At 41.9% G+C, this 16,937-nt stretch overlaps 1 protein-coding gene across 13 annotated transcripts in view; it reads right to left on the reverse strand.

The window, feature by feature from the left end:
• TBC1D1 (TBC1 domain family member 1) overlaps positions 1-16,937 on the reverse strand; it is a 161,936-nt gene that overhangs the window by 68,117 nt on the left and 76,882 nt on the right. For 12 of the 13 annotated variants that reach the window (XM_053253929.1, XM_053253932.1, XM_053253933.1 and 9 more), the window contains 2 exons: positions 4,643-5,176; positions 1,269-1,358 (listed from right to left, as the gene is read on the reverse strand). In XM_053253929.1, coding sequence (XP_053109904.1) covers positions 1,269-1,358; positions 4,643-5,176 — 624 coding nt within the window. The remainder of the gene's footprint in view (positions 1-1,268; positions 1,359-4,642; positions 5,177-16,937) is intronic. The other variant, XM_053253940.1, reaches the window with a different exon arrangement.

Consider the following 16,937-nt stretch of genomic DNA (forward strand, 5'->3'; position numbering starts at 1 on the left):
TAGTAAATCCTTTCCATAGACTTTGAATACATACAGATCAAACTTGTAAATCACTGGTCGCTAATGGTGAATAAGAACCACTACCAAGGTACCACTTGAGAAAGGAAGCTTTTGTAAAATGGTAGGAAGGTGTGAGCGTGTGTTTACTGTATTTTTCTTTTAGGGTATCAGTGTGTCACAAATGACAATCATATGTAGGCAGGCAGGCTAATACTATTTTTTGAAAGCTAGCAACTTTATAGACGTATTTGCAAGGCTGCAATAGTGAGACAAACAGCCAGACTCATTTTACCGCACAAAAAATGTTAATGCTAAACCAAATCTAAATGTTATGTGAAATAAAATTTTGGTTGTTTAATTAAAGTACCTGAAATTCATCAAGGATCAAAGCAGCAGGTGAGAATTTAATTCAATTTTTAAAAAATACTACTCTGTATTATGTTACTTGATACTTATTTATCTCAGATAACTTGCCAAATCTCACCCTGAGAAGTCAATATACTGTTCATGAAATTAATAATTGATATAAATGCATTACTCCAGATATTACATTTTTGATCTAGATTAGAATCCAAAGTACTATACAAATAGTTCCATCATCTTGTATTACCAGCCACATTTTTAATATATCCATTTAAATTTGCTGAATTAATATATTTGTTATGTTAATTAACCTATTTGTTATGTTGACATATGAAACTCTGAGTTGGCAGAAACAAGACCTAGTACTCATTCCTGTTCTAGAAACTCTTAAAAGATTCAGCTTCCAAAGGGTAGTCATGTTAGTCTGTTGCAGCAAAAACAATGGAGCGTCTTAAAGGATGTTATTTTGTGCTGCTAACAACACCATCATCCTTCTATGTAGAAAAATTAGAAAGAGGATGACATCTGGTCTAACGCCATGTCTATGCCATGTTTTTCATTGTGTGAGGAGGGTGTGTGATTTTCAACCCCTTCCCTGAGGGTTGGGAGACCCTTGGGGCATATTTTCAGGAGGAACACAGGGAAGGAGGAATTGTGGCAGATCATGCCTCCTTCTCATGCAACAGAAAACATTACAGTACTATCAGTATGGACTTCATGAGGACTTGTAGTACTTTTGTAATTTTATAAAGACCAATCAAAGCTTTAATAGAGCAACTATGTAATTAAATCACCTAAACAGCAATCAGAGGTTGATGCATACCTGCCAAAATAGAAATGCATGTGGTAATTGGTATAAATCACTCAAACAACAAAGAGCCAAGGAGGAATCAAAATCTTGATACCTGAGAGCAAAAAGAAATTTCCTTAAAGCTTTTCTCAATTGCTACTTTTTTGGTATCGGGACTGATGATGTAAACTTCAGACTGGCCAATCTGAAAAGAACACAGAGAATATTCATTAGCTGCCATCAAAACAACATCTAGACTATAGATGCACATATAAATAAATTGTGATCCATGCTGAGACTGTATTTAACTTTGGGTAAAAACACTAAGCATACAAAATGTGTGTTGCATGAGAAATGGGCAGCATCACAAAATAAGGCTTATATTTAGTTATTGGTATGGCTGCATTGCAAAAAACAAACACCACCACCACCACCACAACACGGAACTTTGCATCTTAGAAGGTATATATTTAAAAAGTCATTACATTCAGGCAGCAAAATTATTATGCTTTTAGAAATTTACTGCAACCTAGAAGCTCTTTGCAGAAATGTATGATCCAGTGGGCACATCATGGGAGTTCCAACACAAATAATTCCCCATTCACTTCAAAGGAGAAGCAAGCTCCAAATACTTATTATTTTACATGTGCTACATCCACTGAAGGGTGGCCCTGGGACCGTCAGGGGTGGGGTGGGGGGTGTCAAGCTGCCTTCAACTTGCCTCCCCTTTTCTATTCCAGAAATCGTAACATGTGGGACATAGCTCACCCACCTAAAAATGCATGTTGCCCATCTATGCCCTGTCTCATTTTTTCTCCTAGTGCCACCACTGCATCCACCGAAGGGAATGGGGGAACTCCTCATGCACTTACTGAGCTGTGAATTGAAGCTACAGTATTTCTCATGCAGAGATGTAGTCTAGATATTTCCCACAAACTAAGAATTCACATTTTTCTTTCCCCTCAAGTTACTTGGCACATTGTAACCATATTCTACTTTATGCATGCATGACGTTTTTAAAAGGTTAAACGCTGATCAATATCATTAAATTACTGGGAAGCTTTTTGGATTGGGGGCTTTTTCACACAATATTCTTTTCAGGTATACAGCCTGTTTCAAGTGTACACCAAGAAAATGTAAAGCATGAATGAAATATCATGTTTGCAAATGCATGTATCAAACAGGTACAAGTACACTCATTCAGGAGCCAGGTTCAGCTGTGGTTTGAGGCTGCACCTGTTCTGAAAGCAGTAACTTCAGGATATCCCAAATGAAGCCATGCTACTGTTTAAGCAAGTTGCTTGAAGAAGTGTGCTTGAGGCTTAGACATTACCTCATAGACTGTAAAGCAGAACTGCACAGGGCTAGTCCTGTCAGTTTGTAGCATACTGCTGCTCTTCCCGTTTCTAATTAGGTCTTGATCAGTATTAAACACATTAAAGTTTCAATCCAGCACAACACATTTCAGACTTGATACAGACAAACAAGTCACAATTTAGTGGCTGTTTAAAATGCCATCATACAAAGGCTGTTCTGCTTGGCAGGCAGTTTGTATACAGTGGATCAAGTGGGGATTGTAAAAAGTACAGAGGAGCAGCAGAAGGATTGGTGATGAAACCACACAATTCACTAAAGACTAAGCTTAAAAACAAGAAAGAAGAAAACTGGACTGTGTCATAATGCTGTCAAGGGAGTTGTGAGCAGTGTTTAATTTCCAAACCAAGAAGTGCCAGGGCTCAGACTTGTATGGGAGCCCAGCCATCTGCCCTCAGATATTTAATTTTAAGTGTCTGAGGACAGACTGCAATTGCAGAATGGTGAGGAAAGTACATTCACAGAAGTATGTTGGCTTATTACTTCATATCCATTTATTTAAACAACAAGGGACTGGGGTATACGCTGTCTCACCAAATTACCTTCAAATCACCTGAATAGATTTGGGCGATTTGAGCGCTGGTTTGGGGCCTGTTTTTCCGGAAAAACAAGCTTCAAAATAACATTTTTTTTCCTGGGTAGTGCTGGTCTACCAATTGGGGTCGGCAGGTAGATAAGCCTTCCACTCTAGACTTGGCACGTCTGCCCACCTCGGAGGACTGGTCTACCTGGGAGGATAGTCTACATTTGTGTGCTGACGGCGCTCAGGGCTTTGGGGGATGTGTGCCACCCCAGCAGAAAGCTGGAAGGAGTGGCAGAGAGCAGGTTCTCCTTTTCCTTAAAGTTCCTTTTCTGATTTCCCTGAAAGTACTCAAATTGCACTTCAGGCACATCCTTACTCTGCACACGTACACACAACTGGACTCAATTAATTGCCATCATTTTAATTATTAGCACCCATAGGCTTGGGATATAGTTTCTGTAAATACAGGCCTCAGGAGCATGCAGGCTGCAAGAATTAGAGCCCCCACTAAACACTGGTATAAGCAAGCAAAAAAGACATCAGTTGTAGTCAAGGATGATTGATTTATCGTAAAGGAGATGTGCGTGTACATGTAAGTGTTGAGGTTCAGAATAGAAGCCAAAGAACCCTAAACTGGAAGCTTCCACTTGTACCATTAACATTCATGAACCAATTGTGTCTTTTCAATACAATTGACTGAGATCCTCTCCGAATGTAATTTTAAATTTTAATTTGAACATACATAGCCTACACAGCTGCCTTCACTTTTGAAGTATAGGCTTCATCTAATTAAGCTGTTTAAATCATATACATATTTACTCAGAAATAAGTGCCAGTGAGTTCAATGGGACTTCCTCCTAGGTAAATGTGCATAAAATAGCAGTGCATGCCTTATTAAATGGCTGCTGTGTAGACTTCATCTGTGTGTGCATATGGGAGGGAAACAACATCGACCCCCAAGTCAGGATGCATATGTGCGCTACTCAGTTGAAAAAAATGCCTCAGAAAAGTTAAGACAGATTATGTCTCCAACAAGAGGAGGAAGGAGAACAAAGCAGGCACACTCTCCCCCACCCCCAATTTTCTAAGGATTAATGCTATTTCTCCCTAGTCCCCAAAGGCTGCCCTCTGCAGGTTGCAGTGATCTCTTCAAGGAGCAGATTTTGGGGCAGCAAATTTGCCCTGCTCCTCAGTCTATTACCCACACCTCTTCTTCCTTCCTCTCCAACATGGAGGAAGAGGAGAAGGGAATACATCAGCTGCCCTAAAAGACAGATGTGCTTTTGTTTTTCCTGATGTGAGCAAGATGTGGAAGAGCTGCCCTTCTTTTCTTTTCCCATGTTCCTGCCAGGTTATCCCCACCACACCACAGGATCACCTGACTGATATGTCACAAGAAAATGAGTGATGGTTTGATTACTTTCACAACAATGTCAAAAAAAGGCCATTGCCTGATGTGTAGTTATGCAATATCCATTGAATTCCAATTGCTTTAAGCTTCCCCTGACTTTAGAAACAGTTCTGAAGCCCCTTTGTATAAACTTGTTATCCAGCGTTAAGAAATGCTAGCTAACATCACAAATGTATTTTACCGTGAACAACATAATCCGGTTCCCTGCAATATCTGTTGGTTGCACAACATTTTGCCCATGAATAAATCGACTTTTTAAGGTCAGAGAAAGAGCATCTTCATCAAAGGATCTGGCAAAGCTGTTACTCCTTGAGCTTCTGGCTTCCAAATCTTTCTTGAAAGAAAAAGAACGCAGTCCGGGCTGAGAGTAGGATTTCCTCATTGGCCTTTTCTCCTGTTCTTCATTAACTAAGGGCTGGAAGACAGATCGGAATTTATCACTTATGGAAAATCCTCCAGAGTGGTTGGCAGTTTCATGTTGTTGGGAGAATGAACTAGAGTCCAAGTTTTTGGTATAGCTAACATCATTAAATTTTTCAATACATTCATCTATGAGTGCTGGGGGTGCATTTTTGTGTGCTACTGTCATTCGGCCACAGAACAGCACCTCAAATTTTTTGCTAAAAGGATCTTCAACATCTGAAAGGTTATTCTGAAACTCTTCTTGACGTGCAATTTTTCCAGCTTGTCTGATGGTGCTTATAATTTCAGGCACCTGCAAGAAAACAACATAACATCAGTCACACATGCAAGATGAGGGAAATGGGGATTAGAGAGTGGCAGATAGTGATGCATAAATAAGTTCTAATTTTGAGAAACTCTATACAAATGAACTTTGAGGGCTTCTTTGCACATCAGCTGATCACCATAACATCAGGGAATGACATGTGTGTGGAAATGGGCTATCACTATAATAAAAAAAACCCTTTCACATCCCCTTAACACAATGCCTTTTAGCTGAGCCAGATCACACATTAAGATCACATGAGTTGTAAAGTGCTAAGTAATTGTTTGTGAAACAAATTATTACTCGAGTGACATGTGTGTTTTTATGTGTTCTGGAATACAGAGGCCAGGAGCCAAAGAGCCATGCATGGTATTCCAGATATACACTGAGTCTGTTCATGCTCTCCATTTCTACTACAGGCCTCCTCTCAAAAGCTGTTCAAGATTTCAGTTGGTCATGAGCAGAGTACAATTTTAAGAAGAAAAGTAATTTTGACTAGCCTTGGTTGTTAAAAAAAAAAAAAAAAGATGTGGTTATCTGCCCTCCTTGCTCCAAGTACTTCAGCCAAGTAAGGGCTAAAGAAGCCCCTCCTCCATCTCATGGGAAAGGGAGGCAAATAACATGGCTGTCTCATGGCCAACTTACTACAGGAGCCTCAGTTGAGCAGTGAACACCGTCACACACACACACACACACACACACACACCCCTCATTTCAGCTCTTCAGCTGAAAAGGGTGCCAAGACCTTGGTGGCTTGGCCCTGTGGTGCCAAGGAACTCTGGGTATCCTGGTAGTGTAGCAGGTAAGGCCCCCCGACACCCCTTCCAGCAGTGTGGGGCTTGCAGGCTTGGCCCTGCACTACCAGTTGCTCATGGTGCCTGAATGGCACAGTGACCAAAGTCCTGGCAGAGCTGAAAAGGGTATCAGGAGTTGCAGGTTTTGCCCTGTGCCACTTGCAGTGCATCAGCATGCAGTGTCAAACCACACTTAGCCTGCCAATTGTGTAGCTGGGGAGAGGCAGGGGATGCCACACAAGAGCAGGACAACCCTGCCACTCCTGCAGCCCCAAGGTTGGGGGCAGGGGGAATCTGGGGGTTCACTTAGACCAGCTGGTCTACTCATCTGGGGGTTCACGCACGCACTGCGGTGACAGGTGCGCGCGCCGCAACAAACGCATGTGTGCTCGGATTTACGAGGCTTCCGGGCGACAACGGGGGCAGGGGCGGCAGGTAGGAACGCTGCCGCCCCTGAAACTTCATTCCTAAATGCAGCACCGGAGGGGGAAGAGCGGCGGGAGGTGTAAGTACTACCCCCCACGCCCTTAAAGGTAGACCCCCCTCAGTGCCGAACCGCCCCGCGGCGGTTCCGTGCACACCACTAATAGGAGCCAATAGTATATAGTCCATCTGCCAGTCTGTGCAGACAATACTGAGCTAGATAGACCAATGGCCTGACTCGTATACAGCAGCTTCCTATGTTCCTATCTCATGTCACTCCAGTAAAATACATAAACATGAACCTTATGGAAGGACAGAATAATATGTTTACTTTCCAGATGAGGCTGCTGCTTCTTAAGAAGGAGCAATGATCTTGTGGGAAATAACGGTGTTATTCACCCAACCGCGTAGTTCTGGTTACACATTACTGATACGGCAAAATACCGGGCAACATGGAAGCAGCTCCCAAATCACCAAACTAACATTGGAATTGGACCAGATGTCTTGTCTCAAAAGAAGAATAGGAGGAGGAGGAGAAGCTTCTTGATTTAAGACAGGATTGTATTCAAAAATAAAATAAAGCATTTTTTGCAGTTCTGCTTCCCATCTTCTAAAAGACAAGTTAGGTTTAACTTAACTATAAAATGAAAATCATATATAATATAAAGTAAGCAGCACAAGAGTAGAATATAAAGCTTCCATTCCAGAGAATGTACAAAGCAGAGAAACAGCATTTCAAAAAGCATCAAAGGAACCCTTTTGGAAAACCATCTCTGTATGTATACTGCACTTTTTAAAAAGCAATTGCAAATTTATCTGTAATATGTAGGAAGGATCTACCTAGGGATTTAACAATAAGGTCATTGTATGGATAACAGACGTATCTCAATAGTATTAGTCAGAGAACCACAATAAGGAAACAAGAATGATCTAAAAATGTGACAGGAAGAATTACTTCATTCTCTGAGCATGGTGCATGACTCAGATTGCCAACATACAGTTTTGTCGCACTTTGAACTAATACTCAAGACTAACAGAACAGAATCCTGGACACAAGCAATACAGGCTACAAGGACACTGAAATACAACATTGGTTTTAAAACCAAAATGTATAATGACTTTATCCATATTTAGTGTTATCACTAGTACATCCAACTATTTTGGAAATTTCAATGTCTTATTTCTTTAACAAAGCATACTGTAGGGAAATATTTTAATACTAGCTGATCACATGAAACACATACAGGATAAAATATTGAGTGAGACCATTTTTTATTAAATCTGTGACCACCATCCAATATTAGAATGCATGTTTTCTTTGAAAAGGAATGCCCCCAACCACTCCATTAATAGATAGATAGATAGATAGATAGATAGATAGATAGATAGATAGATAGATAGATAGATAGATAGAGTGGAAATTCTAGACAATTTCAGAGGCAAAAACACAAGAAAGTGGTTAGCTTCTAAAGAGAAACAGTTTGTTAGGAACCTCAGATTTAGACACTTGTTAATTTTTTTGGCATTTGATGGGTTTCACAACTTGTTTTTATGTTCCTTCCTTGTTATGTGCCTTCCTAAGCTGAGAGTGTATACACACATTCTCAGCTTAGAGCTGGACTCTCTGTCATATTTCCTAATATCACAAATGCATTGAAAATTTTTGTCAGTTTGCCTGCATCAGTGACTTCAGATGATCACACCTCCAGTGTGTTGAAGCTAGTAAAGAACTATCACCATTCAGCTACAGAACGAGAGTATTTGAATAGACTCACTATTCTTAAATCAACTGTGATACTGCACAAAAGTAAGATTTTCCCCTAAATAATTAGTGCATTTGCATAGAAAAAGGACAACATATTTTTTATTTTAAAAATATTCAGGTTATACCTTGCTCCTTTTTTGGTGTCTTATTTTGTTTTTGTGTCTTCTTCTTCTTCTGATGATGATGATGGCAGCTATGGGCCTTAAAAGCTGGAAGTGGCCCAGGTCTCTCTGGACCTCTGAGAGGGCCTGCCTGCAGTTTAAGTTCAGGATTCCTGCTGCCTGTGCCACGAGTTAGAGGAGGGAACTACAGGCAGTTCAAGTTGAAATACTGTACTTACAGAAGAGCCCAAGATCCTCCTGGACCAGGGAATCAAGTGACACTCAAAGGCCAAACTCATTCCACTGTCTCATGCAAGTGAATTTGCCACCAAAAATAAGAATGGTTGGATTGCCGAAGTGAAGAATATATATACAGTCGTCCCTCGCCAACCATGAGGGTTCTGTTTGGGGAAAACCTCATGGTTGGCAAATTTGGGGTTGGGGTGACATTGCAATGAATGAGAAACAGGGGGTATGGGAAATCATGATCGAAAAAATCCCCCGACCTCCCCAATCACCCCGATGGGGTAGTGAGGGAAAGTTAAATTGGTTTTTCTTACTTTTACTGCTGCTGCTGTGTGGTGGTGCCGTGGGGATAGCGATGAGAGCTCTTCCCACCCCCCAAATGGTGAGGCGCTGGAGGCAGCAGGTGGTCGGGCACTGGAGGTGGCGAAAGAGCTCTTTACATGGGCCCGACTGCCTTCCGAATGCTACAGACTGGGCTGATTTCACATATGCGCCCAATCTTTAGCATTTGGGAGGAAGGTGGGCCTGTGTAAGGAGCTATTTCGCTACCGTCTCCGCTGTCTTGTGCCACTGTCCCCGCTGGGCCACCGCCACACAGGCAGCAGTAAAAGAAAAACAGATCCCCTGAACTCCTGAAAATCCCCCAAACCCGCCCCCCCAAACCACAAAAACAAAACCCCACCTCTCCAAACCATGAATACTCAGTTTATGAGGGCGGTCACAATTTCCCGGTTATGGGTACTCAAATCGACGATTGGGAAACCCGCAATAGGAGAGGGATGACTGTACATGTTGATTATCCCTGATGCTCAGGCCAAACTAGACAGGATGACGGCAGATCCACACATTTAAACCCAGATCTCTCTCTCTCTCTCTCTCTCTCTCTCTCTCTCTCTCTCACACACACACACACACACACACACACACACACACACACACACACACACACACACAGAGGTCAGGGAGCCCAATTTTAACAGCAGTGGGGGCATGTGGGCAAGGTACTATACTCCTCTACCACCTGTGACATACCTCACTATGGTCTGCCACCACTGCCATAGAGAGAACGCTGGCGGACCCTGTCCAACCCACCACCGCCCCCGCCACCTGTGTCTGACATCAGATGTGCAGGGGGCGTGGTTGCATTTGCAAATGAGGCCGCACATGCCTTTTGTGAGTAAATTACAGCCAGCACTGTGTTTGCTGCAGCAGCCGGGAGCACCTTTCCCAGCCTGTAAAGGCAGGGAGGTGCATTCCCAGCCAGGCTGGGAACCCTGGACCAGCTGAAGCTTATCAGAAATGGAGCCAGATAGGCATGACGGCTCTGGTTCTTTGAACCCCCACATGCAATGGTGGTTCCGCCTCTATCTGTCCACTCCAAGCACTTTTCTCCTCAGTTACGTTCCAGTATTGAACATAAGCTTGGAGAGCACAGTTGTGGGGAAGCTTCTCCACTTCATATCCCTTTGCTGCATGCCCCTTTTACTATTAAAACGGGACTCCCTTACTTTCCTCTGTCTATGTAAGGCGTTCCCAACCAGTGGTACTCCAGATGTTTCTGAACTACAACTTCCATCTTCCCCAGCCACAATAAGTTGTAGCTGGGGACTGTGAGAGTTGTAGTTTAACAACATCTGGAGTACTACCAGTTGGGAACCCCTGGTCTATGTGATTAGAGCAGTTCTGGGTTTAAACACACAGATCTGCTGCCATTCCATGTTTGATCTTAAGACTTGCTCTCTTGTGTATAGTCTATACATTGGGAGGCACCGTGTGAACCACCTTAGTAATCAAGATCCAAGGTTGTAAATATAAGAAAGTTACCATTTTAAAGGGTGCCTCTTTGCTTCGTTATAGTCACAAAACGCTGCCTACTGTATTTCTGGGCCATTACCAGTGATGTAGTTGCAAATTCAGAAGTTCATGTGGTCTCCATGACAGCCCCCATGGCCAAGCCCACCCTAACAGCTAGAGAAGCCAAGAAGTACTGGTCCCCCTTCACTACACCCCTGATCATTACAGACTGTAACCTGAATGAAATTGCTTGAACAAGCACAATACTATTGAACATCCAAGATTACTGGAGTTACTTATACCACAAAGAAAGAAAGAAAACCTGTTGTTCTTAATAGTCATGTGGGCAGAAAATGTCCCATGAGTTTTAAAGAAACTAACAAATTATTTCCATCCCCTTTAATTTTATAAGTGTGTTCTTATGCTACAGTTTATAGCCTATTGTAAAAACAGAAAAAGACTGTACTCCATGTACTACTAAATGAGCACCACAATGTTTGCTTTAGAACTCTTGAGTTCTTGTGATCAATCTTTCCATTCTCACAATTAAAACCCTCTTCAAAAGCACAGCACAGTTCTCAGTTACCCATGTGATGTGCCTCCCCACATTACTTTAAGTGAAATGCTAAATTGCCAAACCTCACCCAAAATTATTAGATACCCCTGCCTTAAAGTAAGTAAAGTGTGCCACTGAGTTGGTGTTGACTCCTGGCAACCACAGAGTCATGTGGTTGTCTTTGGTAGAATACAGGACGGGTTTACCATTGCCTCCTCCCTCACAGTATGAGACAATGCCTTTCATGATCTTCCTATATCACTGCTGCTCGATATAGGTGTTTCCCATAGTCTAAGAAACATACCAGTGGGGAGTCGAACTGGCAACCTCTCTCTGGCTTGATAATCATGTCATTTCCCCACTACCAAAATGCTTTGTTTATTTGTGCATATTGCTTGATTTTTGAAACTGAACAGTTCCTGTCCTGTTTAAGAGACAAGGCTTTTTATGACTCTTGAGAACAGTGTGACGTTTACTAAGATCCAGACATTCCAAAATATATTTCATGTAATATTTAAATTTATAGGAACATTTTTAAGAGGGGACCTGCTGTCGCATTTCAGGAGTTTTGTACGTCACAGGCCTTTTCCCCAGAGAGCTACATTTGTTTTTGTTTTAAAGGAAGGGGTAGAGGGCAGTAGTTTTTGTAAGGTCACTACAGGTTTACTGGAAGTTTTTCACACCTGGCTTTTAATCCGCATCTCCTCCAGAATGGAGTTGTATGTTCACATACTGACCAAATTTTCCCCGAAGTCCCCGTGAGCTATGGGGGAGCACTTCACACACAATTCAGGTTTTTTATTGGGCGTTGTAGTATAGCATGATTTATATCTGGGGTTAAAAAAAGTCCACTTTTTGTGTCAGTTTTTTGGGGGGCAACTTCAAACTTGCATTAATGCCTCGCAGAAAACCCGTGGTAAAGCTTGTTATCTAGGAAAGCTCCCGTTCCTTGATTTAGTGCTTGTTATTTACCGGTCAAATGAAAATCTGTACACAATGTGTCAAGGTGCTCCTGGGGTCTGCCTCCCACACTCTTCTCCCACTATGCCTCAGTATGGAGGGGAGGGAGTTGTAATTCCCCTTGGCCTTCTTCTCTAGATGTGTCCCCCCAGTAATCGTACTAATCACTGGGAGCTAAGATAGTCAGACTCATTGTTCACCTCTTTCTTATCATAGGCACTCCCTTCTCTCTTTCAAAATCTCTCAAGCCCCTTCTGGTCTCTCTCAAGACTCTCTCAAGATTGCTCCACAGGAACCCTTGCCATCTCTGCCTTTCCCTCTCTTCTGTAATTGCAACCAGTGGCTTGCTACCGACAGGTAAATTCTACCACTTGCCCTCAGCTAGGACTGCATCTTGCTGAGCCAGCAGGTGTTGGTCTCAGACCCAATGCATTAGGAAATATCTGAACAACCAGACTTGATCTAGTGGCCTGAGGGGTGTTGGGCAACAATTCAACCGCCATACCAGCACCCAACTCTGGCCAAATATGGGAACCGCAGGGAAACCAGGCACCTCAGTGTGAAAGGAGACTTCTGCACATCAACAGTACAGCCTAAGAATGTAAAAAAGACCTAGAAAAGCTTGCAGGTCAGGCATGCTCACTAGTTTGAGGAATGAGAAGTTTTGCTTTTGTTCCATACAAACTGCCTTTACCCACCCACAACCAGTGGCCCCTCTAATTTTTTCCATCTCTGTGCAGAATGTGTTTTGTTCTGGGAAGTAATATCAAGGCTCTGTGTGAGCACATGTATTAAGCGTGGGGCCTTCCTAATTCAACCTGAGCAGGATCTAAAATTAACTGAGCGGACATCAGAAAACTTGTGAGCGTGCACACACGCACCTGGCTTACAGGGAACAGCACCCACAACTCACATTCTTAAAGAGCCAATTTACACAGGTTGCATGACTGAATGGTCAGCCCATATAAAAAGCAAACACACAAACTCCTCCATTGAAAACTTGCTTGTCAGGCAGGAGACTAGGTCAGAACTTTCCACTGACATTCGAACTTTTCATGAGCAGAAAGTCTGTAATACTGGGGAGAACTTTCAAACATGTGATTCTCCCACATACAGTCGGAACTGGTATAATCCTAAAAGAGCTATACTACATAATTACTCTGAATATACAAATCAGCTCTCAGATACAGCAGCTCTTGTGGTTAACTAGTCAGCTACTCTATGGTTAAATGGCTAAATAGAATATCTTACAGAAACACTCACGCACACATTCTAGGTAGTTTGGGTATAGTCAGTGTACCACTAAGTTTGTGGTATAGTCAGTGTACACACCTTCCCACTAAGGTGTGCGCACATGCATGCACTCACAGGTTTTCTGATGTCCACTCAGTTGATTTTAGATCCCGCTCAGGTTCAATCAGGAAGACTGAAATCTGAATGCAGGTGTGTACACTGCCTTGATACAACTGCCCAGAACAAAACTCATTCTGCACATAGATGAACAAAATTAGAGAGAGCACTGTAGTTTACCAACAGGAAGAGGCTCATACTAAACTATCTGTCTGTCACGGAGAAAACATAAAAATTAAATTTTGCAAACATTAAGACCCAAGACAGATTTCCTGGTGAGTTCTCATTCTTATAGCATATCAATGCCAGTTAGACTGTAGGGAACAGGCCCAGCAGAATGAAAAGGCCAGAGGAAACTGAAAGGGCTGGTTATTTGGTCCAACTTTACTTCTCCATCTGTAAAAGAGGAACCCATATGTTAAATGTAGATTAATACTCTGACTCTAGGCCCATCCAGATCTTCCCATAAAAGCCATTGAACATGCTATTCTCAAAACTAGTTTACTGATAATATGAATACATACATTATTTTAATAATCCCCTAAATTGAGTTGATTATATTTTGCCTAGTATTTATACTGGTTGTTATCCTTTGTCTTTATTTTATTTATTTACTTACTAAAAAATGGGAAAAAGCAAGTTTGAATTCTTATTTATTTTTGAATTGAATTCCTATTTATTTTTCTGTGCAAACTGCTTTGTGAACTTTTTTACTGAAAAATGATATATAAATATTTGTAACAACCATGCTACCAGAAGCGTTTGCATCTCCACAAGAAAGTTCACTAACTTCCTTAGCCAACTTCTGCTTTGAGAAACGTTTTTTAAAAATCATTCATCCATTTATTGTGGGAACTGAATGATGACTTCTCAGCTATAGAAGGGCACTGTGTCACATGGCATTCAGTTTGGCCTTGGCAGAACCTATGCCAGTTATGGATTTAGTACAGAATGTAATGTACACTTAGTAGCAAGAGCTAAGTATTTATTTTTGCATTGGACAGGGAGAGTTAACTGTGGTCCAGCATCTTAGGACACAGTTAATTATTTAGGAAAGGGGGGGAAAAAGAACAGTAGCAATTTCTAAACAACTCTCGTTCAAGGATCTCCTAGAACTTACTAGCTCTTAAAAGTGCATTAGCAACAATGGGTAACACTTTAAGTTCCTAACCTTACTTTTCCATTTAGTGGGGGGGGGGATTTTTAATATTCACTGCGCATTAGTGTCATGTTGATTTAGGAATATACTGCCTTAAGTTGAAGTAAAACAGAATTCTCTGTTGTTCCTGTAATGCCTAGAGTTAGCTCCATTCTAGAAAGCTACACTACTTTTTATAAAGATGCAGCTTACCCACTTTCTCAGATCCATGGCACTTTCCAGATTAAACCCTACAACAGGGTCACTACAGATCTTCTAAGTGTCCTTCCATACTTCCCGTATTGTGACACTGCAGTTGCGCTGACAGCAAGGTGCAGTTCACATTTCTGATGCCTTATTTCGGATTTTATCTTTGCGTTATAGTGCTACAACGTTGCAAGTCCATTGTAGAAAAATAGCTGTATTTTCCCATTGCATGAGTTTGAGATTCTGGGGATTGTTTTCAGTAGGATCCTGCCAAGTTGAAGCATTTTGTCCCATTGCAGCATGTAGTCTGGAATGCACCCAGTAGCATATTGTCACCACCCCAGATGCGTATTGTCAGCGCCAGACTCCTCTCCTCCTAGGAAAGCAGAGACTTGCCTTGCCTTATGATTCATATGCGAGAAACCACCTCAATCCCCCTCGGCTATTGTCCTATCTTCTGGTATCATGATGAATCTGGGGCCAAGTTCCCAATTAAGTTTACCCAGAAGTATAGCGCTAGGCTATTGTTAGGGGGCTTGAGTCATAAAATTAACAAAACTATGGCAAGTGTGTGTGTGATATCTATCTATCTATCTATCTAGAAAGGTTTCTATACAGCACACTTTATTTCTTAATGTATATCTTACATTCCTTGAGGATGCTCTCAGGAGCAACCAAGACTGGACTAAGGAAGCCAAGCCTGGGCTTGGCTGCCTGTAAGAACTGCTGGGAGGCACACAGCTACCAGCCTAGAGAACCCACCTCATAAATGAGGTTAAGGGAGCAAATGCTCCCTTAATGTTTCCCTGATTGTGTGCCAGTGCTGGCTGCAAGCAGCTGGCGCTGAAGCACTGACGGGCACCTGCCCATTGCTGGGCGATCTCCACAATGCACTGCACACTTGAGCGGGGCATTGTGGAATTTCTGGGGGCTGGGAAAATGCATCCCAGTCTTGGCGCTCCCTGGGGTAATGGCAGACTGTCTAGGCGCAGCGGGGGAAGGCCAGCTTCTGAAGTCTGTCCTGCCCGCCTGGTTGTGAGAACAAGCTCAGTGTGAAATTGTATATTGCACTTCTTTGCCAAGGAAGCAGGGAGGGGTAGATTTCTGCATGGGGACTACTGCTTATTGCTGTGGTTTACCTGTAACCAATGAACTATAACTCCTTGCCAACTACATCATCTAGGATAATTATGTTAGAAGCCACATTAAAACTATTGTGTATTCACAAAATAAGCCAGCTTCTTGGTTAAATAAGTTATCTATTAGACTTCTCATTTCATGTTAATACCTTTGTCCTTTTGGTTACGTTGCAAAAGAGCTGTGCATTCAGAATGGTGTATATGCATCCTCTACGATGCTGGAGGTATTTCCTAACTGTAGGATTAAAACTATAGATTTTACACACTAAGAAGTTGCTTCCGGGGTGGGGAATAGTTATTAATTAGTGGGCATTCCTGGAATTCTTTAGAGAGTTTTTGGAGACATAAAATAGTTATGGACTGGAAGCTGGTTAAGTTCTAAGTTATTAAGTTAAAAAAATATCTAAACTGTAGCAAAAGTCTATTCATTTATTTTAAGCATTTCTACCTCACCCTTCGTCAAGATCCAGGCTACTTACAAATTAAAAATATGAATATAATAAAACTATCAAAACCAACAAATGCTAGAAAAACATGAGACAAAACTTTAAAACCACATTCAGTTATCAGGTGGTCTGAAATATCATGCCTGTCTGAAAAACTGTGTCTTTGACAAGTGCTGAAAAAAAGGGAGGTTGGACAATCAGATCTTTCTGGGGAAGGGAATTCCACGAGATGGGGCCACTACAGAGAAGAATGAGAACTCCTCCTCACAGGTACTAAGACTGAATATTGTTCACTCAATAGATGGTGTCAGACACTGATTTATAACATGTTTTATAGTGGATTTAGTCTCAGCAGCATCTTATCCAGTTTACCAGAAACAGCTGAGATATTACAGCAAGGAATAAAACTTGTCTAAACAGAGGGACCCACGTATCTAAATTTACTTTTTCATTTACTGGAAATGACTTAATATTCAGTGTGCACTCACATGCAGTTTCTCCTGGAGTTTAATTCTATAATCAGAACAGGAAATAGCCATGGCGTTAGAGGGGATGCACATGTTCCATTCTAAACGCATCACAGCAGATGTCCTCTGTTGCTTCTATTAAAGGGCAATTTCTCAAGCAACCAACAAGCTTGGTTTACCTCATTAGAAAATAATCATCAGAGCAGAAGTATTTTGATCTGGTATGGTGCAGTGGTTAGAGTGATGGACTTGGATCAAGGAGACCCAAGTTCAAATCCCCACTCAGTGATGAAGCTCTCTGGGAGATCTTAAGAAAGTCACTATTTTGCAGCCTAACCTACCTCACAGAGTTGCTGGGAGAAG

This window comes from Hemicordylus capensis, chromosome 5 (genome assembly GCF_027244095.1).
Source record: "Hemicordylus capensis ecotype Gifberg chromosome 5, rHemCap1.1.pri, whole genome shotgun sequence".
NCBI lineage: Eukaryota > Metazoa > Chordata > Lepidosauria > Squamata > Cordylidae > Hemicordylus > Hemicordylus capensis.